The sequence below is a fragment of the Fusarium redolens genome (genome assembly GCF_020744475.1).
Source record: "Fusarium redolens strain MPI-CAGE-AT-0023 chromosome Unknown BKA55scaffold_1, whole genome shotgun sequence".
Lineage (NCBI taxonomy): Eukaryota > Fungi > Ascomycota > Sordariomycetes > Hypocreales > Nectriaceae > Fusarium > Fusarium redolens.
In genome coordinates, this window is record NW_025763664.1 from 214171 (window position 1) to 240788 (window position 26618).

A 26618-nucleotide genomic window follows, 5' to 3' on the forward strand; every position below is an offset into this window, starting at 1 on the left:
TTATATAAGGCCATTATGATCCATGACATTCGATGACGTCAAGACATGCACATCTCAAGTCACTTCTATGATTATTACATCTCAGATCAGCCACGTTTTCCACGTTCTGGGCATAGTTAACCACCAATTAAAGCACATGACTATATAGTGAGATATCGCTGTGATGGTTGCTCTAGGCGCCGATCACGTGGTCTCACCATAGAAGCTAAAATGATGAGACAGAATCACCAATATATCCGCAATCAGGTCAAATAAAGTGACAGTATGCACAAGAAAATATCGTAAGCTGTCCAACTCTCCATAAAACAAATTTTATCTAACTGCTGACTAGGTGTAAACGCAAGGTCTGTTAAGGCGTCTTTGTAAGAACCCACGCTTATAAATCACTCAGCTCAAGTGCTCAAGAACAGAACCATGCGAAAGCTGCGCTGAGGCTGGCAAGGTATGCGAGTATCGTGAGCTGGATAAGAAGAAGAGGCCAGTATCTGCAAAGTATGTCACAGAACTTGATGAAAGCATCGCCTACCTCGAGGCTCTGATCATCTAAACAACTTCTGGCTTGCGGGCGTTTATGAATCGAACGCGTATGTAACTGTGAACTTTCTTATCTCTGAGAGATTTTCGCATCTCCATCAGAAACACCTCATATTCGTCTTTGGGCCATCCCAAAATCTGCTGCCACGCCATGAGGGTGTATCCTATACTCCATTAGAAGGCTGAAATGATTACACGAAGGCCAGGACCGATGCCTCGCTCACCTTCAAGATCGTTTTCTATCGTTGCGCGAAGGAACTGACCGACTTCACGTAACTTGGGGTTCTTAGCCCACCCGCCAACAGGAACCTAGATGATGTGAGACGCAAAGGTTAGAAAGGGCGATGCGTAAGCAGACGGTACCTTGAAGTCAGTAACTTGTAGGTCAACAAATCCAGCAGCAGCAAGAAGCTGTACGTCTCCTTCGATCTCGCAGAAGCTGCGACCAAAAGCTTTGCTCGCCTCTTTGAAAAGCTTGTTCCATGTCTGCACTGCCATTACGTCGCTAGTTGTCTCATCATCGCTGAGGAAAATAGGATTGACCTCGACAGATTCGATAAAGCCCCCAGGCTTGCAGCAGCGGAATGCTTCTTTGAACAGCGCACCCCAATCAGCAATAGCGCCAATAAGGTAGCGCATATGGACAAAGTTAAAGCTATTATCGGACCAAGTCCAACCACTAGTCGCATCCTCAAGTTCAAATCTGACGTTTGGTGGCACCCAATCTGGTTGGATTGGAGAAAGATCCGTGCCAATGACCTCGGCATTGGGACATTGGTCGGCAAAATCGCTGTGAAAAATCAGTATTTGCAACTGCTCCCTATGAAACTCAAGACTCTTCCGTACATTGCCCATATACCTAGTCGCTAGTCAGCTTCTTTCCTGCTCCAGGTGTTATCCAATGTACTACTTACCAGTCCCGGTTCCTATATCCAGTACTTTCTGTATATAGTTAGTTCCAGGAAGAAATTGGAGAAGCCTGAGCAACTGGCCTCCAGGTCATCTGTCAAAGGGACTAGCGAAAGCTTGCCGTCGAGAAGTAACATGAGGTAGTGATGCCTTTTCACTTTTTTAGTAGGGCGATTGGACGTTTGTTGCGTGGAGCTTGCCTTACGAGATATCAATAGACTCCTTCTGCCGATCATCATTCGGTGCGAAATATTCAGTTTCGTACTTCTCACTATTAAAGGTTCGACCCTGAAACTTTCGGTATTCGAGAATACTGGAGGTGATGGAAGCGGTCGAGCTTGCACTAGTGTGGTGCATTAGTAAACGATCTTTAAAGGGGGAAAAGAGCAGATAGATATAACACTTACAAGTCTTCTCCGAGGGCTGAGTCACCGTCATCCTCTCCATTGTCGCCCTAGAGCTCATACTCTGCTCAGAATATCAACAATTCGGGTTCGAGCGGGGCACGTACTTGTGCTGCAACGAGCTCCGGTCCTCCTTGATCTGGCATTGCGGAAGACATGGATTCAGAAATAATGTCTGTCGTGTTTCGTGAGTTTGTCTCAGTGGCGACTGCCGGCACCGTGCCGGTGTTGTCCATATTTTGAGAACTGTTAAACAGAGTGTGTATGAAGGATGAGAGTTGGTGGCCGTCGACTGAGACGGAAAATAGCGCATTGGAGCGTTGCTGCAACCAACGCAAGGTATCGAGGCCAGGCTGGGGGAAGGCCTGCCTAACAGCATCGAGTGGTCAGATCCTGGATAGAGAATGCTCGCTTATTAGCACATTCTTCACCCCGGATAGAGAATACTCGCTTAGCACATAGCGGACCAAGAGCAAGTTTATGTACGCAACGCCTCTGATTTGGCAGAGTTTTGCATACTTCTCTCTTCTCTCGTTGCGTTTTGCAAGGGTAGGCCAAGCGAGATGCGACCTTGCTTATCAATTATTTATTGGTCCTTTCTAATGTGCATTTAACGTAACTCTATAAACTTTTTTTCTTCCTAATATACTAATTATATTATCTCCAGAAACTTAGCATTATCTTGCCAGAGCTAAACCTTTTATATATAAAGGTTATAAAATTATACTTTATTTTTTTTATACTAAGAATTATGTAAAGTATATAATAAAGGAAGGTTAGAAAAATTATTTTAAGTATATATATTATAGTTATTTATATATTAGTAAAAATATTACTTTATCTAAGGGTTAGTTTATATTTTTCCTATAGTTTTTAGCTGATTATTAATATTTTTATAGCTAATTATTTAATTTAAGAAAAGAATTATATTATATTACAACCCTTGCGGTCACATCACGTGTACTCTATATTTTCATCTAATTACCAGAAGACCCTACGTAACCTAATTAATACTTAGCCTTTATAATTAGAACTAATTTATTAAGGATTAATACCAATCTACTAACGTACATGATAAGCGAACCGGACAGACAAGCGAACCGGACAGAATACTGTGCAGCAAAAAGTGGCTTACCCTATAGTATTCTAAGACCTAAATAAAATAGTTAAAATTTTAAAAAATATATTTTTTAAAATAGTATAGTTAATTATATAAAGAAGTATTTTTAAAAGATTTTTAATAATTTTATTTTATATAGAAAACCTTAAGATATAGTGTATTTTACAGTGTAAATAGACTTTAAGGTTTATAGCTATATAGGATTTTTTTAAAAATCTTAAAAATTTAATATAGCTTACTTTAGTACTTATATTTAAGCTATTAAAATTATAGCCATTTTGGGCTTAAGTTAAGCTTTTTATAAGCTTTTAAAAACCTACCTTTAAGGTGAAAAGTGGAGTGTCCGGTTCGCTTGTCTGTCCGCTTCGCTTATTATGTATGTTAAGATTAGAATTAATCCAATAATAACCTTATTAATTATAATATATATATTTTAATATATAAATTATATTTATTATTACTTTTATAAATTCTAACTTATTAGCTATTAATATAACTTCTTTACCTTAATATACCTAAATTGTATTATTAATTATTAAGAGATATAATACTTTATATTACTTAGTATTATACCTTACTTTATTTACTAATATAAATTAAAAATAAACTAGTTTATCCCTTAGGAAACTATAACTATTATAGAAAACTAGTATTAATATATATATAATACCTTATTAATTAATTAATAAGAAACTTTATCTTAAGGTTAGGGTTAAGGTTAGTTTATATAAGAGCTTTTTTACTTATTTACTATTTATATTACGACCTTAGCGGTTCCATCACGTGTACCCTACATTTTCTACTAATTATTATACTTATACTAAAATAGATTAGCGCTAAGACTTTAAGATTATAAATAATCTATTATAATTAGTACTAATCTAATATAATTACTACTAATCCTATAATAACCTTACTAATTATTATTAATATTTACTAAGTATATAGACTATATTTATTAGCACTTTTATAGAACTTAACCTACTAGCTATTAATAAGACTTCTTTACCTAAATATACCTAACTTGCTTTATTTACTATTGAGATATAATACTTTATAACTACTTAGTATAATGCCTTATAACTCTATAAATATTAAACCTAGCATAAACTAGTTTACCTATTTAAAACCTATTCTATTATATATTAATAGCTCTTATTTAGAATATACTGCATTAAATAACTAAGTAATATTATATTATTAAAATATTTAGTAATACCGGCCTAGCACCTCCTTATACTAGAGTACCCCCTAGTATAGCTAAACTAATAGCTAAAGTTTAGTAGTTATACACTACTATCTATAACCTATAAATATAAGTTAATAAGTAGCAAAGCGCTGCGCTAGCTAATAATAATATTAATAAATTATAAGGATATAACCTTAGTAAAGTACTTAAGCTACTTAAGCCAGAACTATTTAAAGGATAGGCAGCTAATATAATCCTATTTCTTACCTAAATAAAAGGATATTTCTACCTATTTCTTAATAAACTAGATACTGCTATTAAGAAGCTACTATTTACTGCACTACTAATCTAAGGAGATACTAAAGATTAGTTTAAACCTATTATAAGGAATTACCTTAAAAATAAAGAAAACCTATAAGATTAGGATACCTAAAATATCTTTAGAGATTAGGAAAACTTTAAATAAGTACTTAAGGATAATTTTAGAGTAGTTAATAAAGAACAATAAGCTATAGTAGAACTACTAGCACTTAAGTAGTATAAATTATATACTGCATACTTAGCTAAGTTTAAATAGCTTATTGCTAAAACTTAATAAGATAATAAGTCTTTTATAGAAATCTACTACTAAAGTTTAAAGGAAGATATTAAGGATAAACTATACCTAGCCGATAGGCCTAATAACCTAATTATATATATTACTATAGTAATTAAGATTAATAAAAGATAATATAAATGCAGAAGAGAGAAAGCCGCCTACTAATAAAAAGGAAGTAACTTTAACCTATATTACCCTAGCTAGAGATATAATAATAATTAAGGTAACTCTTAAAACTAAGGATAATAATAAGGCAACTAGTTAAATAATATTATATATAGTATATAACTAGGACCTATAGTACTTAAAGCCACTTAACTAGGTAATAATAATAATTAATAATAAGATATATCTAAAGTTAAATACTATAACTATAATAAGTATAAATATATTATATATAATTGCCTAAAATTATAAAGATTTAAGGACCTAAATTAAGGTAAGTAACCTCTAGGACTAACTAAAGTATTAGGAATAACCTAAAGCAGATATAATATAGTCTTATATTATAAGTTAACTTTTATAGAGCTACTATCTAAAACTATAGGAAGAAAGAAAGGAGAACTGCTCTTAGAAAAAGAGCAAGAATAATAAAGACTTTATAGAAACGAAATTAATAATAACTACTATTACAGAAAGATAAAAGACCTAAAATAAAAGGAATACTTCTAATAGAAATAAAGGGAGAGAAGATAATAAAAGAAGGATAATAAAAAAGGTAATAAATAATAATAACTAGAAGTCTTAGGAATAATATAATAAGGAATAGCAACTACCCCTAATATAGATAAAAAAGCCAAGTTAACTAGTAAGATAGATAATATCCCTATAAAAACTATAATAATAAATAAGCTCTAGAAAAAAGAAATAGCCTTTAATAAGGAATAAGAAGTAGGAAATAAAATCTATAATTATTACTATTAATACTCCTAAAATATAGGATATAAAGGAAGAGCAGCATAAGTAACTGCATAATACCTCTATAAGGAAGATAAATGCCTTAAATAAAAATAGAAATAACCCTATAAGCTACTATTTAATAAAGTAGGGAATAGGATATAGATATTACTAGAAGATAGGTATATATAAGGAGCTAGAGAATATAGAAATACTAATATAATTAAACTCTTAAATATTAGAGTATATTATATTAATAACGCTATAAACCTACTATATAAGGAAGAATAATTTAATAAATAAGATAATATTTAAATATTTCTAATAAATAAATAATATAAAGAGATATTATAGCTATCTTATAAATACTATTAGTATAAAATATATAAGTAAAAAAAACTTAATAATAATTACTTTCTAGTAACTATCCCTAGTATACCTAATAATAAACCCTACTTAAGAAAGGAAATAAAAGGATACCTAGTATATATGTAGTATAAAAACCTAGGAGTAGCAGAACTATGATTTAATATAGCCTACTATTAATAGACTTATAAAGTAAATTAACTCTATAAGAGGATTTAATAATTATAAAAATTTATTAAAGATGCTAAAAAAGAATTTTAGATAATTACTAAAGGAAAGTTTAATTACCTTAAAGAAGTATTTAATTAAGAAAAAGTTAATAAAATAAAGAAAAAATATTAAAAATAGGAAAAAGAGTATTAAGAACGGATTAATAATAGATAATATAACCACTTAATAAAGGAACCATCAGTTAATAATACTAGTTTAGAAACCACAGAAGAGCTAATATACTAGTAGGAAGATAATAGACTCTACTTATATAATAACCCTATAGATCTCTAATAACTTAATAAGATTATAATTATAGAAGATATAATTAATAATAAATAACCCAAATAAGGAATTATACTAAATAAGCAAGATATAAAACTAGAAGAATACTTCTAGTAATTACTATATAATAAAGAATTTAAGAATAATTACACTAATAGAGAAGGATACTATAATAGCAACTGCAAATAAATTTACTAAGATATATTAAGAAATAAGAAATGCTATTTATAATAAAGCTATAGATATGTAAAGCATAAGGATAAGAATAACTCAGACTAATAAGTACTCTAGGAGCTATATAAGATAGCAAGCCTAATAGCCTAGTACTAAAAGTTCAGATTAAGGGGAGATAGCTAAACGCTTAGATTGATTATAGAGCTAAATATAACTTTATTAATCTAGACCTAGTTATAGAGCTTGAATTACTATAAAGAAAAAAGCAAGTCCTATACCTAGTTATTAGCGCAAAGGGATAACTTTTTAACTATAATAATAGAATAGTAGATTAAGAGATTAATTACCTTAAGGTCCTTATTTAAGGGAAAAATTAAGGAATAGACCTAGATATTATTCCCTTACTACTAGATGTAGATATTATCCTCGGTATGCCTTAGCTTAAATAAATAAACCTATATATTAACTAGCTAACTGGCTAAGTTACTTTTCACAATAACTCAGATAGCGATAATAAAACAATTATAACGAATAATAAGAGATCTTAAACCCTAACTAAAGATAATAGCATAGGGACATGCAGAACAAAGAATCTGCTAACTCTAAAAGGAGCACGATATAAGTATATAAAAGGCAGGAAATGATGAAATTAATAAGCCCTAGGCCTTATTAGATATTAACTATATAACCTAGATAAATAACTAAAACATTAGAAACGACTTAAAGAACAGGAATAACAGGATTAACTTAAAAATATCCTAAGGGAATATTATATCTATAAAAAACTATTTAAAGAAGAACTTAAAATAAAGGTACTGCAATATAGCTACTAAGACTATAAAATATAGCTTAGAAAAGATAACTTACTATTCTAGAAGATATATAACCTTAATAAGAAAGAACTTACTACCCTAAGAGATTACCTAAATATAGAATTAGTAAAAGAAAATATTAGGATATCTAACTTATTAGTAGGATTTCTAGTAATATTTATCCTAAAAAAGAATAAGAAACTATAACTTATTATAGATTATAGGAGGTTAAATAACCTTATAATTAAGGATAGGACCTTACTTCTGCTTATTATAGAACTTAAGGACTGCCTATAAGGCAAATAGATCTTTACTACTCTAGACCTTAAGGGAGCTTATAACCTAATCTATATTAAAGAAGGAGATAAATAGAAGATAGTATTTAGAACTAAATTCAGACTCTTTAAGTATTTAGTAATACTATTCAGACTTACTAATATACCTATAATATTTTAGTAGATAATTAATAATATACTTTAATAGTATTTAGATATCTTTATAGTATATTACTTAGATAATATCTTAATCTTCTTAAATAATAAAAAAGAATATAAGGAATATATTTATAAGGTTTTAAAAGCCCTATAAGATACTAACTTACTAGTTAAACTAGAAAAAAGTTACTTTTATATAAAAGAAGTAGACTTCTTAAGACATACTATTATACCTAGCAAAATTAAAATAAAATAAAAGAAAATCTTAATAGTAGTAGATTAGCCCCTATTAATAATAGTTAAAGAAGTTTAGAGCTTTTTAAGATTTACTAACTATTACTAAAGATTTATTAAAGACTTTAGCAAAATCGCAAACCTACTTATAAAACTTATAAAGAAAGATAGGAAATTTATATAGAAACAGGATATATAAGCAGTATTTAAAGCACTATAATAAGCTATCCTTAGCAAACCTATACTAGTTATATTTAACCTTAATAAGGAAATAGAACTAGAGACTAACTTATTAGATTTCGCTTTAGGAGGATAAATTAGATAATAAGATAAAGAAGGAAAGCTTTACTTAATTACATTCTATTCTTATAAATTATATAAGGCAGAACTAAATTACCTTATCTATAATAAAGAATTCCTAGTAATTATTAACTACTTTAAGGAGTTTAAATACTACCTTATAGGAAGTATATATTAAATTAAGGTTTATACTAATTATTAAAATATCTTATATTTTACTATAATGCAAGAACTTAACTAATAATAACTATATTATACTAAATACCTATATAAATTTAACTTTATAATTATTTATTATAAAGGTTTAGATAATAGATAAGCTAATGCTATTAGCCAATAACCGGATTATAATACCGGCATAATAAAAGCAAAAGAATAACTCTTAAAAAAGAATAATAAAGGAGAATACTAATTTATATAATAAGTAGAAACCCTAGGACTTATAAACAACTATAAACCTATAAATTAGGAAAAATAGATAAATAAAATCTAAAATAATATTATAGGATATAACCTTTAAGATCCTATTGGAAGTAGAACTAAAATACCTACCTATAATAACAAACTATAGGTACCTAAACAATTTAGGGAAGAACTAGTATAGGATATATATAGATATCCCCTATATAGCCACCAAGGCATTAAGAAAACCCTAAAATATATCTAGATATATTATAATTAGGAAGGAATTAAAAAAACAGTAAAGAAGGTTATTAAATAATATAACTTATATATAAAAACTAAAGCATAATAATATAAACCTTATAGTCTACTATAACTACTAGAAGTAGTAGAAAGACTATAAAGTTTAATTATAATAGACTGCATAATTAAGCTACCCTTATTAGAAGAACCCTTAACTAGAATCTTTTATAATAGTATCTTAGTAATAGTAGATTAACTTACTAAATTTTCTTACTATATACCCTATAGGGAAGATATAGATATAAAGTAACTTTCTTATATCTTCTATAATAGGATAATTAGAGAATATAAACTATCTTATAAAATCTTAATAGATAGAAGAATAATATTTATAAGTAAATTTTAGTAAGTATTAATGTCTTATATAGGACTAAACTACTGACTCTTAATAGCATTTAGACTGCAAATAGATAGATAAACTAAACAAATAAACTAAGTATTAGAATAATACTTATAATATTATATTAACTATAAATAAAATAATTAGGTAGAAAAGTTGCTAAGTGCCTAACTTACCTATAATATAATATATAATAAAAGTATAGAAATAATACCTTTAGTAGTAAACTTTAAATTTACCCTAGACCTATATTATATAGCGCAAGAACTAAAAACAGTTAACCTAGCTGCTATAATTAAGAGTAAAGACCTAAAAGCTCTATATAAGGAATTAAGGAAAAAATTAGAATTTATTAGAAAATAAATAAAAAAATACTATAATATAAAAAGGATTAAAAGACTAACCTTCTTAAAGGGAGATATGGTCTACTTAGCCATAAAAAACATTATAATAAAATAACTAAGTTATAAATTAGACTATAAGTATATTAGACTATATAAAGTTAAAAGAAAAATCTTAGAAAATAATTATAAACTAGACTTACTATTAAAAGTTAGGCTCTATTTAATCTTTTATATTACATTACTTAAATCAGCAGCCGATATAATATAAGTCAAAACCGGTAATAAACTAGAAGAAATTAAAAGACTAGAAGTCTATAAAGCAGAAGTAATTAGAGATATAAGGAGAATTAATAAATAAATAGAATACCTTATTAAATAGAAGGATTACCTAGAAAATAAAAACATATAAAAACTATCTAAATACCTTACTAATGCCTAATAACTCCTAAAGAATTTCTACTAAAACTAGAAGGATTAAGGAAGGCATTAAGACTTAATAAATCCTACTTAGATTACTTAGCAATAGCAGACTAATTATAGAAGGACCTATTAATTATAGCACCTTCTAGAGCTACCTACTTGTCCTATTCTGCCTTCTTAAGTTCGTCTATAGAGTTAAAACCATGCTAGATTATATCTAGGCCCTTTACCTTTACTTAATAATACTGGCGCCTTAAATAAGTAATTTTAGCAAACTAAGCATTTATTATATTATAAATATAAGTAGACTTTACTTAAAGAGTAATTAGTTTATCTTTAGCAGCCTCCTCTTCTTATTCTAAATAACGCTTTTTATTAATAATCTTCTTAGCTAATATTATATTAATAAAGAACCTGCAAAATAGTTTTATAAAGGAATAAATATACCTACTACTATAAAAAGGCTATAACTATTATAGGATATTCCTAACTTAATATATAGATTATAGCAATTCGATTTTACAGGATTAAGGATATATAAATCCTCTATCTTTTAATAGATGCAGTTAGAATAGGGTATAATAAGATTCCTAAATGCTGTAATAAGAATATAAAGAGATTTGCAATTTTTAATAGAGGTTTTCTTAGCCTTTACTATATAGTTAAATATCTTAAAGGGATTATAGGATTAAGATTAAACTTACTAGAAGATAACTAATAGAAAATATATTAACCAGGCCTTAAGGATAAGGCCTAATAAAGGGGAGAGATTGTGTTATAACCTTAGTAATTCTATTATATATACCCTATATTTTCTACTAATTATTATACCTATATTAAAATAGATTAGCACTAAGACTTTAAGATTATAAATAATCTATTATAATTAATACTAATCTAATATAATTACTACTAATCCTATAATAACCTTACTAATTACTATTAATATTTACTAAATATATAGACTATATTTATTAGTACTTTTATAGAACTTAACCTACTAGCTATTAATAAGACTTCTTTACCTAAATATGCCTAACCTGCTCTATTTACTATTAAGAGACGTAATACTTTGTAACCGCTTAGTATAACGCCCTATAACTCTGTAAACATTAAACCTAGCACGGACTAGTTTACCTGTTTGGAACCTATTCCGTTATAATTTAGGTTTTTTAATTTTAATAGATAAGGACAGGAAGAAATAATTATAAAGTGTCTTTTTAAGAAAATAAAAGAAAGAATAAGAAAAAAATAGAAATAAGGAAAGGGAAAGAGGAATATCTAAGCTAGTAAATCCTAAAGCTAGGAAGAGATATAGAAAGGGAAAGAGATAGTAAGATATATATAAGAGTTAGAGAAAGGAAAGACTAAGAAAAGGGATAGAGATAGGGAAAGATAGGTATTTTAAGGGAAGATAAAGAATAGCTTCCTAAGAATGAGTTTTCCTAGGTAGATCACGAGCTATTAAGGCAGCTGAGATAGCCCTAGTCTTAGTTAAGGCTAGGCCTATTGCTGAGTCAAGCTGTAAGGCTGCAAAGGGACCTAAGAGCTCTTAGAGCTGCTTATAGGTCTGAGAGGTCTCCTAATCCATAAGGCCGCCTGCTGAGAAGATAAGGGGGTGGAAAAGGCTCCAAGAGACTGATATTTCCGTCTTTTCTCATCAGCAGCTTCCTAGTCCTACAGTCAATAAAATCAACTCTACTAGAGTTGATTTTGGACTGTAGGACTAGGCTATAAAAAGAGTTATATTAAAGATAATATAAAATTACTTTTAATTTATAATGTTAATATAATAATTAAGCTCTATATGTAATAAGCCTTACTTAAAGTAAATAATTATATTAAGTTTATTATCTTAGGTAATAAAATATTTCTTATAATATTAAAGCCTATAAGAATATTTTAGATACTAAGGCACTTTATATAGCACTATTAATTATAAGAGTTATAAATACTTAAAAAGCTTATAATTTTAAAGTTTAAAAATTATCTATTTATTAAAAGTATAATATAAGCTAAAATAATAACTTATTAAAGCTAATTATAAAACTAAAGCTAATAAAAGGATATAAATAAAATAAAAAAGATAACTATTTAAAATAAATTATAGAGAATATATTACTAGAGCTTTTTTTTAATATAAATTAATAAGGAGAGGATTAAAAATTTTAAGTTATTAAGTTATAAGAATAACTTAAGCTATTAAGAAGGAAAACGGTTTTAGTATTAAAAATAAAAAGGTTTAGGTTATAGAGAAGGATTATAGCAAGGATTAGGTTAATTAGAGCTTAAATATAACATCTCGGCGAATTAATAAACTTTGGCTAATATATATTAACTTTAAACATAATGGTTCTAGAGTAGCGTTTTAATATAAAACCGGGTTCATATCACTACATTTATCAACCCACTATAAGGGCCATAGAGCTACCACTCGGACTGCAAGACGAACCCGAACGGCGTTAAAAGATGTCACAACCCGTTAAATCCACTAATAACCTCTCCAGACCACTATTAGTATTCAACTACGTACTGTGAATTGATCCCGTGGAGGCCAATGAACAGGCTCGCGTTTTGTTCGGTACATCATATTCGAAAATTCTGGAGTTGGTGCTCAAGGGAAGTGACAGCTAATTCACAAGCTTGCGGGTAATATAATATTATGGCAGCGCGGACGTGGCGGACGTTGCAGAAGATGCCTGCGGACTTTCTTTGATATCAAACATCCATCATTGTAGCGTTGAAAACTTGATAGTCCGAAATTTGCGTCCCAAACAGAAATTCTGTGGAAAATAACTTCTCCCTAGAAGCTTGCTGAGTTATCTATTAACATAAGCTAGTTGTCGTAGAAGCAGTCGGTTGAGTTGAGATAGTACTGTATTTGGTGTTACTATCGGCATATACACACATTCACCTGAGGGGCTCGAAACCCTCGGACACAGCGTGCCACCCTGCGGACAATGAATAAGCAACCAGTCGGAATGTTACATTGTCGGTCATACCTTTCTATAGACTCAACTTAGGGCCTCTACCAGCTGTCGCTATTGGCCTCTGAGCCAAAACCGTACTGGAACTCAAGATTTCAACCGCAAATATGGCTGGCCCGTAGGGAAATTAGGTACCCTACGAAGGCTCTAAGCTGGTGTGGTACATGACACAGGTTTTGTGGACTGCAACAGGTTTTGTATCCAACTACACGTGCCTCGTAGTTGGCTGCTCTCCGCCTTTTGCCAAGAGGTACCATAACGTGAAGCATAACGTGAAGCATAACCTTATGTTATCCGAGTCTCCCGAACCATTCGGAACACTCACATGTCCGGGCTATTAACGGCGGGTCTGCCGTTGGGGCCTTAGGGCGACGCGGCGGTTTGTCTCTACCCCTGATCATGCAAGCTGGAGTTTAACTTACATCCGATATGCCGGATCAAGTTATTCACACGACGAAATTTAACCCCCCCCCAAAAAAAAGAAAAGTAGAAAAAATAAATTACATATATATATATGGTCCACGCTTTTCTTCAGTCCTCCTTTTGATATAGTTACAATGACTTGAGATCTTTACTTATAGTTCAAGATGTCTAAAACCGCCCTTGTTTTTGGAGCTTCTGGCGTGACAGGCTGGAGCTTCGTAAATGAAATCTTGAACGATTATCCCGAGCCAAATATCTGGAAACGCGTGCACGCGCTCACAAATCGTCCCCTTTCGCTTCAACAATCGCAGTGGCCAAACGACCCGCGGCTGAACATAGTCTCGGGGATAGACTTATTGAACGGCTCACAAGAGGAATTGGAAGCAGGAATCAAGTCCAAAGTGGATAAGGTCGAAGAAATCACACATGCGTATTATCTTGCCTATAAGGGAGACACAGACGTCAAAAAAGAATTCGAGGAAGCGGTAGCAATGTGGCAGCGAAGCGTTCTCGCGATAGATCATCTGAGCCCTGCCCTCGAATTTATGGTTTTGCAGACAGGTGGAAAGACGTGTACGTACTTTTTCTTTCAACTAGTTCCCATAAGCTAATACTCCCTAGATGGCTGCCATCTGCTCGAAAACCACCCAACCGATTACATCCATGTCCCTTACGCCGAATCTCAACCCCGACTTAAAGACCCATATCACGACACCGTTTTCTACTACCCGCAAATCGATTGGGTCTCTGAATACGTAAAGGACAAGAAATGGAGCTGGTGCGAAACGCGACCCGACCTCATCGTCGGTTTCGTGCCGAATCAGAACTTCTGCTCGCTCGCTACCGCCATGGGCATATACCTCAGCTTGTGGAGCCGAGTACACGGAGAAGGTGCAGAATGCCCATTCCCGGGCTCAGAAAAGAGCTGGAAAGCATTAAACAATGACTGCAGCTCTGAGATGATCGCGCGACAAACGATTCGCCTTTCGCTCTCGCCATCCACTGAGAAGGGCGGAGCCTACAATGTCGCTGATGCGCGGGCCCCGAACTCCTGGGAGAAGAAGTGGCCCATCCTTTGCGGATACTTTGGCCTCAAGGGCACGGGAGTGACCTCTAATCCTCCCGAGATGCGTAAGTTCATCAAGGATAACATTGACGTGTGGCATAAGTTGGAGAAAGAGAAGGGCCTGCAGACGGGACATGCAGATAGCCCGAAAACATTCGCTGGGTTCGAGTACTACATTATGACGCTGTTTGATTTCGATAGGCAGCTTGATATGAGCAAGATGTATGGAACCGGATTTAAGGAGCAAAGGGATACATTGCAGGCGTGGGGCGGGGTGTTTGATAGAATGAGGAAGGCGAAGATTATTCCGTGAGACGGTACTCGCACTACAAAACAAGGAAAGATAAAGTTAAACGTAGGTAGACAGCTAAGCTCAATCGAATCTTCACCGAATGTTTTATTCACTTGCTGAGAAGACGTTAGCTAACAATTATAACCTGGATTTGATTCATTCTGCACATCATGGACAGACTGGATTTTATTACTCAATGGGTAGCTAATAAGTCATGTTCACCATAATGGCGATGATACGTCCGAGAGCATTGAGTTTTCCGAGGTTGAGACCATTGAGGACTTAGGCCTTACAGATAGCGAGTCTGTCGGATCTCATGAGCGTGGTGGATAACGCTCGAAAAAGCTCTCTGGCGGGTAGCTTGTGCGGAACGACACTTAGACATGCTGCCTTCTTTGCTGCACGGGTGAGATCCATATCTAAGTCCGTAGGGATCCAATCTATCGAGATGATCCTGTCTCTGCTTCTATGCTTGCTGACAACCACGCACATGCGTTCAATTACTCCTTGTCCCGAGTGATGGCGTGGTCAGCTGATCGCCTACGTTGCTGCTTTGCTCCTGGTCAATATAGTGATGTTGGCAACACTGGGGCCTTGAGGCAGTTTCCAGTGCTTTGTTTATAGCTACGAGTTCAGCCGTGGGCGGGTTTTGCCGGTCTCTTGTACCCAGGGTGGTTAATGCTGTAAGTTAGTGAGCCTTTCAGGCAGCCTATGGACCCATGCGGGCCGGGTGACTCCGGCGCTGCCAACCACGATATTCTAGCTCAGTTAACCCATCAAGGGCCGGGTTTCAACTATAATAAAGAACACATTGTCAACACATCATAGCATTATATCCCAATACTAACACAGTGGCCTTTTTTTTTAAATCTTCTGCCACCTGCAGAAGAAGAGTTATACCTAGCTGTAATATCATAAAGGGTTAAACCTCTCATGGGGTATTTAACTACTCTAACCTCCGTATGAGAAATAAGAGAGAACTTTCTATCTTCCAAAGACTGCAGTCTCTCAACACAATGTCTGCAAATACAATGCCTGCGAGAACCACAATCGATCGGTCGTACGACCCTGACGACCTTGACGACGCTGCCGCCGACTATAGGGACCTGCACCCTCTCCCTCGCCCCCTCTCAGAACCAGAGGAATATCACCTCCTCGATAATATAGAATTGCCCTTATTCCGTGAGGTCGATACGTCAAAGCCTGCCGCGGACCAGGATATCCAGGCACGCGACTATATCAACTTGGCCATCCTAGGCTGCCAACCACGTTGTTCCTGACCGAGGCGTTCGTGACGATAAGCATGTGACGTTGCCTGGTCTCTAGTCCGGGTGTTGTTCTGGCTGAACAAACACGTAGGGTTAGCGAAATTATATAGCGGTCGCGGGTAGCGCCCGGGCCATTCCCCCAGGACAAAGGCGGTTATTAGGCGAAGTGTGATGGTTGGGTTCCAACTATGTTAAACTAAGCCGTGCTGGGTTTATTATTGGCAGATTGCGTAGGGCATGTGCTAAGCGTTATTAAAGTATTATATCTCTTAATAGTAGATTTAATATATGCTAGGCTTAATTAATATAAAGAAGTTATATTAATAGCTAGTAAGCTAGAATTTATAAAAGTGCTAATAAATATATTTTATATACTAAATATAATTATAAAGTAATTATAAGGATTACTAGGTAATTATATAAATTACTAGTAATTTTAGTAATTTCTTTATAATTATATCTTAGTAGTTATAAATAAAACTCCTTAGTCTATAGTAATTGTGTGTGATTGGTGAAAAACTGTGGGGTGCATGTAATATAACTGCTAGGATCGTAACATAATCTCTCCCCTGGGGCTAGGGTCTTGCGTTTGGATGCCTTCCGATTTGTGCGCAATCGGTGGTGTCTACCCGGCCCGGGGCTAGTGTTGCCGACTTGGCATTGGTGTCTGTGGACCAACGCTCCCAATAATTCAAGTCAGACCCCTCGACTTGCAAGTCAGTAAAAAAGCTCACAGGTCAAGTCTGCCTAGGCCCTGACCTGCAAGTCATCAAGTCAGTATAGTGAAATTAGTAAGATTGTTTGCTTTGGTCATCCCGTCTGTGATTATCTGATGATTCTGAGAAGTGAGGGCACTGGGCGTACTGCCCATATGTGTTAATATGTGTTCTTGACCTTTATGCTGGGGCCTAAAGCTTTTCTTAACCCTCAACCTTATCATACAGTAGATTCTAAGAGTATTGGGTAGCCAGTCTTAGCAGACTACTCTCCGAGCTGTTGCCTTGCGTACTCCTTGGCAGAATTATACCGATATGTAAACCAAGTACAAAACAGGACCCTGCCGTGATAGATGCCGTGTCCTGAGCAAAGATCTCCTGGCTTTGGATAAAACTACGGGTTTGAGTAGAAGTTAGGTCGCTTTCAATAGTATGCTTGACGTTGGTGACTAATGGCTCTTGAGTGGAATCGTGGAAGACCTCATGTTTAATAGGGGAGCTTGAAATCTCTAGCCTGGATTGGTTGTGAGGAAGTAAAGACGACATCCTCTTCGTCGTCATCAAGATAATGAGGAAAGTCTTCATCAGTATCACTACAGCCGCAATGCTTGCAGTTATCAGTGGCAGGAGGGCTTATAAGTACGTCGTTGTTAGGGATATTTTTTAGTAGTGAAGAACATGAGGGGAGGCCCGAGGACTCATCAAACCCAGCCTGTGAGGATCTAGGCACAAGAGGGGAGCTCTGAAAGTCCTCTGTGGTATTTCGTTTGGATTAAGAGAAAAGGTGAAAACTCTATGTGGTGATTATAAGCTCTGAGCCACAGATATGGCTTACCATCTAGATATTATACCATAATGCCTAACTAATCGCTACAGCATAAATCCTGATTAGAAAAATAAAACCTACATTGTGACTCTTTTGCCTCTCTTCAAGGAATATAAAATGCTCTATTTAGGGACGCACACAGTGAGTACTGCTGTCTAAGATTGACTTAACAACCAGACGCCTGAGTAACTACTGAGGTTGATATCATCCTTTTATGGCACTCCCGTCCCGGCTTGTACGTTTCTTTTGTCGACACATGTATTTAAAACAGCCTTTCCTTCGAAACAAACATGAGGGTCAATTCTGCGATATCACATTTATTAGGCGGGCCCTTAGCTGATTGTCCTATTGAACCTTTCCTCGAGAGTCAACTGGCCAAATCTCCTCAATGACCCCATTCCGATACGCATAGTAAAAGTCATGGAGATTGACAGTTGGGTCAATATGACTTGGGATCATCTCAACTCTATCCCCAACGTCAAGCGCTGGTGTACCCTCCTCCCAAGTCAACGCCCCATGCTCATCGCCCAGTTGGAAGTAGCTATATCTTTGATCCTTGCACTCAGCTAAGCCACTATCCGTCGTCAAAGACTTGAGACCAGTGTCAATCGTGACCTGTCGCTCGCCTTGCTTGCTAACGACGGTTGCCAAGAACGATAAACTGTGGGAATAGTATGACCCGATGGCTTTGCGATAGTCGGTATCCATGAAGATGAATGAACCAGGCTGTAGTTCTGTCACGCCGGGTACAGTTGCGCAGAAGTCCGCTGTGCCTGTTCCGCCAGTTGTCACAACTTCAATGTTAAAACCCTCGTTCTTCAGTGCTTGAGCAGTATCGGTGAGGATCTTCATTGATTCGAGGCACTGTTCCTTGCGGTCTGCAAAGTCGGGAAGATGTTGGAGATGACCTTCGTAGCCTTGAACTCCAATAAGACGCATGTGTTTCAGAGTGCTGATGTGTTTTGCTAGTGGTATAGCTCCTTCGGGCTGAGTTCCTGTGCGATGCAGTCCGACATCCAAGTCTATCAAAACTGAAATGGCTTCTTCAATTCCTGACTTTTCCAACGCATCGTTGATAGCCGTCGCAGCTCTCTCGTCGTCCACCACAATCCTGATCTCGTTATGTTTTCTGAATAGCTCGACCAGCCTCTTGACTTTGGCTGGTCCGACAATCTCACAAGTGATGAGAAGGTCTGTAAAACCAGCAGCAGCAATTGCCTCAGCCTCACTCAGCTTTGCGACACATCCGCCCTTTGCACCAGCAGCGGCAAGCTTCTTTGCGACGATAGCGCTCTTGCTCGTCTTGAGATGGGGTCGAATGCTGCGCCCAGTTGGAAGTAGTCTGTCCATGAGCTTCTTGATGTTGGCCTCCATGACATCGAGGTCGACAATCATGGAGGGTGTGTCGAGCGAGTCGACGCTGTCACCTACTTTGGGAGAGTACATGATGGCGGTATGATGATCGAGGTGATGCGGAGAGACAGACAAAGAATATTGATACAATCAGCACGACTCTGAGAATATCTTTCGGCTTCAATTCTGGCCTCCTTGGTTTATCGTTATCTCCAAGACCAGGATCAGTTCAAAGGTAACGTAGTAGAATACAGACACAACACAGTGCGTTATTTTCCCCGCTTCTGCCAAACCCGCTGCGGGGTGCTGATCTTCCCTCCTTACAGCACAATCTCACTGACTCCTCACAAAAACCAGCGAAACTCGGGTACCGCTGGCCCGTCGCGCAGACGCTTTGTCGGTACATCAGCAGCTGTAGTCTTCCTCCCCGCTCTTCGATTCCTCCGCATGTTATCAAGCACCATATACCCACCAAGAAGACCCGCAATGAGGCATCCACATGCACCAAAACAAGCAGTCGTGATAAGAGCTGTGGGGTATTTGGGCTTCTCGTTCTCGCGGAAGATGTTGCTTGATACGAGACCCATGAGATTAGCGAGTGGGACGCCGACTGATGTGAGGACAACGCGACGACCTTCGTGGGCGATGTTGTTGTTGTACCATGTTGAAAGAAGCACTGATGGTGCTGACGTTCCCCAGACCATCATGAAACAGGCGTAGTATGCTAATTGCAATTGAGCTTGGACGTCGGAAATGGCCGCGTAGATGATGAAACCGATGAATGTCAGGGCGAATCCGAGCATAATAAACGGGAAGCGAATGCGCAAAAAGTCGGAGCTAAAGGCCAGGATGAGAAGCATCACAGCACCACCGACGTTTGGCGCGACTAGCATATCGCATTAGCAGAAGAAGATACGCTTAATTGATTAATTACTTACCAGTGTAAAGATTCGTCTTGACGGGTCCATATCCCAATCGCTGAATGATCTGAGGCATGAACAGCGCGACCGATTGAATCGGTACACCAAGGCAAATCTCAATCAACAAAAAGCAATACGTCGTCGGATAAGTAAAGATCTTGATAGAGTCCTTAAAGTTGAACTTTTCCTGCACAACAGACGAAGAATCGACTTGCATGCGATGAAAAGCCAGCGCCTTTTCTTCTTCACCGAGAAACTTGGCCTGCGCCGCACTTCGTGGGAGGTACCAGAATGCAAAGATGGAGAAGAGCACTGAAGCTGAGCCTTCGATGATGAAGAGGTATCGCCAGACGAAGATTTTGGAGTCGATTTGGAAGACGCCGAATGATAGAAGACCGCTCTGCTGCAGTTAGTTTCAGGCTCTTACTCAAGTCGCGGATGACTTACAAAGGCGTTCGCGATATTAGAAGCTGCGTAGAATATCGCCAGACGTCGTGCAAGTTCGCCTCTTCGATAAAAGGTGGTCAAGTAGTAGATCACCAGCGGAAAGAAGCCAGATTCCGCCATGCCAAGAAAGAATCGCAAGGCAAACATGCCACCAAAGTTTTGCGTGCAGGCAGCAAGTAAAGTCATGGATCCAAACGTAAACATGAGAATTGGAAGGACTCGCGCAGGACCGTATTTCTTTCCGATGATGGCGGTAGGAGGAGCAAAGATGACATAGGGGACGAAGAAGATTGACACGAGGAGGTTATACTGATTTGGCTTGAAGTTGAGATCTACCGTGTGTCAGTTTGTGGCTTGATAGCCAGCGTGTTGACTTACCGTCGCTGAGGCCAACAGTCTGCGCATTTCCCAGATTGCCTTTGTCCAGGGCGTTGAAGAGGTCTATAGATGATTAGACGAGTTGATGGGCGCTGTAGAAGCGTATGGTCTTACACATGATAGCCAAGACAGGCATCAACCGAACGTCAAATTTTCGACAGAGTTGACGCTCGGCGATATGGTCGACCTCAAGAACTGTTTCCTCGCCAGTGCCTTCGGCGTAGGTGTCGTCGATAATGCCATCATCTTTGTGATCTTTAGTGTCCATGGCGATCAATTGTCTGTGAATCAACGACCAAATTGGGTGCGACTTGTTTGCAGATTGCTGCTACGAGATTGCAAGAGAATTATTAAATACAGAGGACAAGCTCGAGCTTTGTACAATGTTTAGTATCTTGCTTCGTTATCTCACCCTGGCAAAAGACTGGATATGCGGGGGAGACAAGATACAGGTTGCAAGGGCTTAGATTCGGAGGTTACATGTTCATAGTACCTATCAAGATAGCGATGCCTAATTACCCTGCAATCATCATTGCAGCTGACTCGAAACACAGTGCTACCAGCATAAGCATAGGTTACCATCTCACAAGAGGTTGGTGATCCCTCCATGTAACGTGGAGCGACGATCGCAACCCAGTGCAAGGCCATACACCGGGGACTGTAGAGGTTCCACCGGATGCCCGATTTCGGAAACCCGCTCAAAAGTGCCGGCGCGAAATAAACCTCCGAAGCCTAAAGACACCATCGTCACTATATCACAGCCATTCCTGTATACTCACCAATTCAGCCTCACATTATCTTCAAGATCAAGGAACCATTACCAAAAATGAGCAACCAACCACCTTATCCGCTACACGAGTCAGTCCTTAACAGAATCGATCCCGAATATGCAGCATTCTACAACAAACACATCATCGACAAACAACAAGTCCATCTCCAACCAGTAGAAGCATCACGAAGCAGTGGGATTCTCATTCCGGGCAGTGGTCCTCTCCAACCTGTCGCGAGTACAGTCGACTACGCCATCAAACGCAAAGAGAGCGACGGACCGGATGTTAAAGTTCGGTGCTTCACTCCGAATGGCGACAAGCCAGAGAATGGATGGCCTGTGTGCATTTACTACCACGGTGGTGGTTGGGTTCTTGGTACGATAGATACTGAGAATGTGATTGCGTCGCATCTTTGCGCGAGAGGGAAATGTGTCGTTGTAGCTGTGGATTATAGACTGGCACCTGAGAACCCGTTTCCTGCAGCGGTGCATGATTCGTGGGAGGCCGTTCTTTGGGTGATGGGTGAGGGAAAAGAAATCCTCGGTCTGGACACTGCAAAAATGGCAACAGGTTCGTTCAGAATCAAGAGGATTTGTTGGAGTTGGTGCTAACTTTGAACTGTCAGGCGGTTCCTCTGCTGGCGCCAACTTGGCAGCCGTCATGTGCCAACGAGCTGCTGATCGAGGATCCCCCAAATTCTCCCTTCAACTCCTTTCCGTCCCGGTAATGGACAACACCGCCGACACTACCAACAATGTCTCATGGAACGCAAACCAACACTCTCCCGCTCTTCCAGCACCCAAAATGCTTTGGTACCGTCACCACTATCTTCCCAATAAGGAAGACTGGGCGCATCCTGAAGCTAGTCCGATCTTCTGGAAGGGAGACTTCTCAAAGTTGCCGCCTGCTTGTTTTGTCGTTGGTGAGCTGGATGTACTGAGGTCGGAGGGTGAGCAGTTTGCGAAGAAGTTGCAAGACGCTGGTGTCAAGGCGGAGCTGAATGTCATGAAGGGCCAGCCACATCCGTTTATTGCGATGGATGCTGTTCTTGAGGCTGGGTCAAGAGCTATTACGCTGTTTTGCGATGCGTTGTATAAGACCATGTATCAGAATTGGTGAATAGGATAGAACGTTTGGTAGAAACTCGTAAAGTCAAGGGCTAAGAATGCCATATGAGCTGAATCATTTGAAATGTCCAATTACCATTATTTCCTATTTCTTCTTGTTGACCCCATGGCGGTGACCATAAGAAATATCGCACTTGCACCCAAAAAGAATGCCAAGTTAAATTCCTCTCTGATATTGAGATACACCAAGGCCCCACCAAGTGATAATAGGAAGAACATGACATAAGACCGGGAAGTGATTCCAGAGGCGACTGTCTGTGATTCATAAGAAGTTTCTTTGATCGGTTCCATAGTGGCTAGCCATGCAGGCATTATTGGAAGCCGGATAAACGGGTTGTCGCTTCGTCGGAAAGAGTTTTAAGGTTTATTGAGTTAGAAATTGCTCAGTTGGTAGGATTAAAGGGCCGTATGTATGGAATGATATATTACCAAGATGTTTAAAAGGAAGGGAAGAGAGGTAGACTCTCACTTATATGCATTACAGACCGTACTTCGGAAAATAAAGTTTCCATTTTAACGCATCATCTTAGGCGGGCGCCAAAGTAAATCTCCTCGATATACCCGTCCCCTTTATGCTAGATGATAAAGTTTCCATTAAACCTTTAACTTTACTCATACTATAGCAAATATTAAAGCTTTTCCAGAAGCCTGAACATTAATCGTAGTGTGAGATTTCTTGAGATGGTGGCAATGGTGACAAAAGTGTTTAATTGGGCGAGTTTTACCGCGTGGCATACATGCAAAGTTTCGTGACGCAAGCCTATCTAGAGAGATTATATGTGCTGGCTTGATTTATCTCGTTCCGATATTATAAGCTTTAACTATTAATCAATTAATATTAGAACAAATACTCTACAAACTGCAACCAACCTCATCCTCATCGTTCACGAGCGTTATAGAGAATTATAATCCAAGTAGTGTGTTTGAATATCAACAGAGGTGCCGAAGCGTAATCTTGACTTGATAGGTATTTGCAAACCAAGGTCGATCATGAATTACTGGCGAGAGCATTGGATTTCAGGATTGGGAGTAAGTTGGCACGATATACGGGATAAACCTTTGATTCCAAGTTGAGAGATATAATTCGGGGAGTTGCGGTGGCAAGCTAGCTGAGTGATAGGCGGAGTGGGCCGGTCACCGGCAAGATAAGGCATGGAGATTTCAATCTCTGCCGTCAGAGTCGTTGGCGCAAACTTATTTCGTTACAACCAAGAAACCAACGAGCAAGAGAGGAGTGATAATGAGAGATAATACCACAGTTGCCGAATATCCATTCAGAGGTATCCACGATAAGCTTGGAAGGTACGTAGACAGTAGAATGCCTTGCAAAATTTCGTCGATGCATACTATATTCTTTCGACACTGTCAACATATCTATTTCCTATTCGTTGTTAAAGAATGCCCGGAAGTCCCGCTTAGTAAGGTCGTCTGTGACTTCATCGAGATGCTTCAAGAGTTCAAGCTGAAGTTCAACCCCTATATCACTTCGGATTGGTTGCATAAGATTCGTCCTCTCGAGCATGTATCGTAAGAGTGGAATGACCCGAGATGCGCATCAGAAACCCATGATTTTCTCTCTTGTTCTCGCAGGCGGCAGGCCATCACTTGTAGCCTGCTTCCGTCTGTCATACGTCTTTCCCTGAGGCATATAGCTGGGTGTACAAGTTATGATGCCAGAGGACAGCTGAATCGCTGAGCTTTGTAAAGTGCGATATATGACGCCTATGATCTCAGTCACTACGTTGCGACGGTAATATGGCGGGTGGAATGTGTTCCTTGCTACACCCCATTTAAGGGTGAAAACGAGAATATCACTAAGCGCAACTTCTAGCAAGTTTGACTCGGCTGAGTGAACACAGTAGATGGAAGGGCCGCTCTGATTGTGATCTACCGTGGACATAGTGATGACCTTCTCAATTGCGTACTCGCAGGGCGCGTAATTGCCGGTCCAAGCAAGTATATCGCAGGCTGATGAGTCTGCTGGTGCATGAACACATCTCTTGCCTGTTGCAGAAGCTAGATTGGTATTTAAAAGGATTGCTATTAGTTAGAGGCGTTAGCTGGGCTCTTGTATTGGTAGCGCCAAGAAACACTGGGTGAAAGTTTGAGGCTATTGCGTGGAAATGTGGACTAATGACGAATTTTAAGAATTGCTTGCGTTATCGGCAGATACAGTTTGACGGATATACTTGCCAATAAATGTTATTTATGGGACGAGCCTGATTAAAACAGAGGGTAAGAAGGCAGACTCTAAGGCTTGGCAGTAATTGCAAGGGTGATATATACCAGGATTAGCGCGGACATATAGACTATAATGGCAGCTAAAAGTAATACCCTGTCTTAAGTGTCGCCAAGGACGGTTATTAATGCGCAACTCGTAAATATAAATAGCATGTATTGCTGCCACCAGTTCTACAGCGCTATGCGAATTCACAAAACAATCAATATGTTGTGTAAGAAATTAGCCCTACTAAGTCTTGCCACTATCGCCCTTGCTCTTCCTACAGACAGGGTTAGCAAGGGTCTCGTGCCAGGCAAGTTCATCGTCGCGCTCAAGCCAACTCCCGACGTCGATCTTGAATTGCACGCTCGATGGGTGTCGGATGTGCACGGTGAAGCCCTCAAGCGCCGTGGCGTGGAGTCTGGTGGGATTGCCAAGACCTTCAAGTTCCCCGGTTTCCAAGGCTACTCGGGCTCGTTTGATGAGAAAACCGTCGACATCATCAAGGCGAATTCCAGTGTAAGCATGTAAACACCTTGAATGGATGCGTGGAGCTGACTGAGAAACAGGTCTTGCTTGTGGAGCCTGAACAAATGTTTGATATTGCCTCGCCAGTCACACAGCAATCTCCTCCTTGGGGTCTCTCGGCAATTTCCAATGCCAATCCCCCATCTTCAAAGGCTTCCTACACCTACGATTCGACGGCCGGTGCAGGAACATTTGTTTATGTTTTAGACAGCGGCATCTACCTGCAGCATGAGGAATTCCAGGGCCGGGCTGTCTTCGGCGCAGATACGTCAGGTGTTTCCAGCGAGAAGCAGCACGGCACGCTTGTCGCCGCTATCGTCAACGGTGTCACCTACGGAGTTGCCAAAAAGGCCACTGTTGTAGATGTGCAGGTTTTGGGCGACAACGGCGGTTCCTCAAGCGGTGTTCTGGCTGGTCTCAGCTGGACTGTTAATAATGTTGTGTCCGAGAACCGAGTTGGCAAGGCTGTCATCAACATGAGTCTGTCAGGAGCCAACTCAGTCATCTTCAATAACGCGGTGCAGAGTGCGATTGATGCTGGCATTCCCGTTGTTGCAGCCGCCGGAAATGCCAACCAAGATGCTTCGTCTAGCAGCCCCGCGAACCAACCCAATGTCATCACCGTGGCAGCCAGTAACAAGGACTACCAGAGATGGGCTTGGTCCAACTGGGGGCCAGCCTGTGATATCTTTGCTCCAGGTGAAGGAATCACGTCAGCTTGGCCCACGTCCGCTTCAGCAACATACACTACAAGCGGCACGTCAGAGGCCGCTCCATATGTTGCAGGCGTTGTCGCCTACCTTCTTTCACTGGAGGGTTCGCGTACGCCGGCTCAGATTTGGTCGCGAGTTCAGGAGCTGGCGATCAAGGATAAAATCACAGACATTAAGGGGATTCCAAACCTTTTAGTATATAACGGGATTGGAAAATAGTATATCAAGTGTATTAAATTTACTTTCAAGATACTTAAAGGTAGTTTATATAAAGTATAAAATATATTCTAAAAAGTATTAGATATATT

General features: G+C 38.0%; 6 protein-coding genes across 6 annotated transcripts; 3 read left to right on the forward strand and 3 right to left on the reverse strand.

Annotated features, from left to right (window-relative positions):
• Positions 1 to 225: 225 nt before the first annotated feature.
• BKA55DRAFT_547669 (S-adenosyl-L-methionine-dependent methyltransferase) lies at positions 226 to 2177 on the reverse strand. Its single transcript, XM_046191048.1, has 9 exons — positions 1955 to 2177; positions 1851 to 1897; positions 1649 to 1786; positions 1527 to 1593; positions 1449 to 1476; positions 1381 to 1393; positions 898 to 1324; positions 759 to 843; positions 226 to 698 (listed from the first exon to the last, which is right to left on the reverse strand). The coding sequence occupies exons 1-9, from the start codon at positions 2081 to 2083 to the stop codon at positions 544 to 546; spliced, it is 1089 nt and encodes a 362-aa protein (XP_046055786.1). The 5' UTR covers positions 2084 to 2177; the 3' UTR covers positions 226 to 543.
• Positions 2178 to 13849: 11672 nt separating this feature from the next.
• BKA55DRAFT_498491 (uncharacterized protein) lies at positions 13850 to 15064 on the forward strand (the record flags this gene model as incomplete). The annotated part of the gene is made up of 2 exons (XM_046186555.1): positions 13850 to 14258; positions 14307 to 15064. The coding sequence occupies 2 exons, from the start codon at positions 13850 to 13852 to the stop codon at positions 15062 to 15064; spliced, it is 1167 nt and encodes a 388-aa protein (XP_046055787.1).
• Positions 15065 to 18198: 3134 nt separating this feature from the next.
• BKA55DRAFT_587864 (major facilitator superfamily domain-containing protein) lies at positions 18199 to 21219 on the reverse strand (the record flags this gene model as incomplete). The annotated part of the gene is made up of 6 exons (XM_046194709.1): positions 18199 to 19273; positions 19555 to 20092; positions 20145 to 20526; positions 20574 to 20905; positions 20952 to 21014; positions 21066 to 21219. 6 exons carry the CDS (start codon positions 21217 to 21219, stop codon positions 18199 to 18201), a joined length of 2544 nt encoding a protein of 847 aa, XP_046055788.1.
• Positions 21220 to 21573: 354 nt separating this feature from the next.
• On the forward strand, positions 21574 to 22918 carry BKA55DRAFT_669059 (alpha/beta hydrolase fold-domain-containing protein). The gene is made up of 2 exons (XM_046197932.1): positions 21574 to 22291; positions 22347 to 22918. The coding sequence occupies exons 1-2, from the start codon at positions 21778 to 21780 to the stop codon at positions 22838 to 22840; spliced, it is 1008 nt and encodes a 335-aa protein (XP_046055789.1). The 5' UTR covers positions 21574 to 21777; the 3' UTR covers positions 22841 to 22918.
• A 1485-nt stretch (positions 22919 to 24403) lies between these two features.
• On the reverse strand, positions 24404 to 24811 carry BKA55DRAFT_497655 (Homogentisate 1,2-dioxygenase; the record flags this gene model as incomplete). Its single annotated transcript, XM_046186484.1, has 1 exon — positions 24404 to 24811. A coding segment is annotated over one exon (408 nt), but the record flags the coding sequence as incomplete, so codon positions are not given.
• A 483-nt stretch (positions 24812 to 25294) lies between these two features.
• Positions 25295 to 26529, forward strand: BKA55DRAFT_587867 (peptidase S8/S53 domain-containing protein; the record flags this gene model as incomplete). Its single annotated transcript, XM_046194710.1, has 2 exons — positions 25295 to 25588; positions 25639 to 26529. The coding sequence occupies 2 exons, from the start codon at positions 25295 to 25297 to the stop codon at positions 26527 to 26529; spliced, it is 1185 nt and encodes a 394-aa protein (XP_046055791.1).
• Positions 26530 to 26618: the final 89 nt, after the last annotated feature.

Bases quoted from the DNA above. Each gene is read 5' to 3' on its own strand.
- BKA55DRAFT_547669 (XM_046191048.1), bottom strand. From the start codon at position 2,083: ATGGACAACACCGGCACGGTGCCGGCAGTCGCCACTGAGACAAACTCA. The intron at 1,787-1,850 runs GTAAGTGTTATA...GCACCACACTAG, and splicing joins TCAGCCCTCGGAGAAGACTT to TGCAAGCTCGACCGCTTCCA. The intron at 699-758 runs GTGAGCGAGGCA...AATGGAGTATAG, and splicing joins GATAGAAAACGATCTTGAAG to GATACACCCTCATGGCGTGG.
- BKA55DRAFT_669059 (XM_046197932.1), top strand. From the start codon at position 21,778: ATGAGCAACCAACCACCTTATCCGCTACACGAGTCAGTCCTTAACAGA. The intron at 22,292-22,346 runs GTTCGTTCAGAA...TTGAACTGTCAG, and splicing joins CACTGCAAAAATGGCAACAG to GCGGTTCCTCTGCTGGCGCC.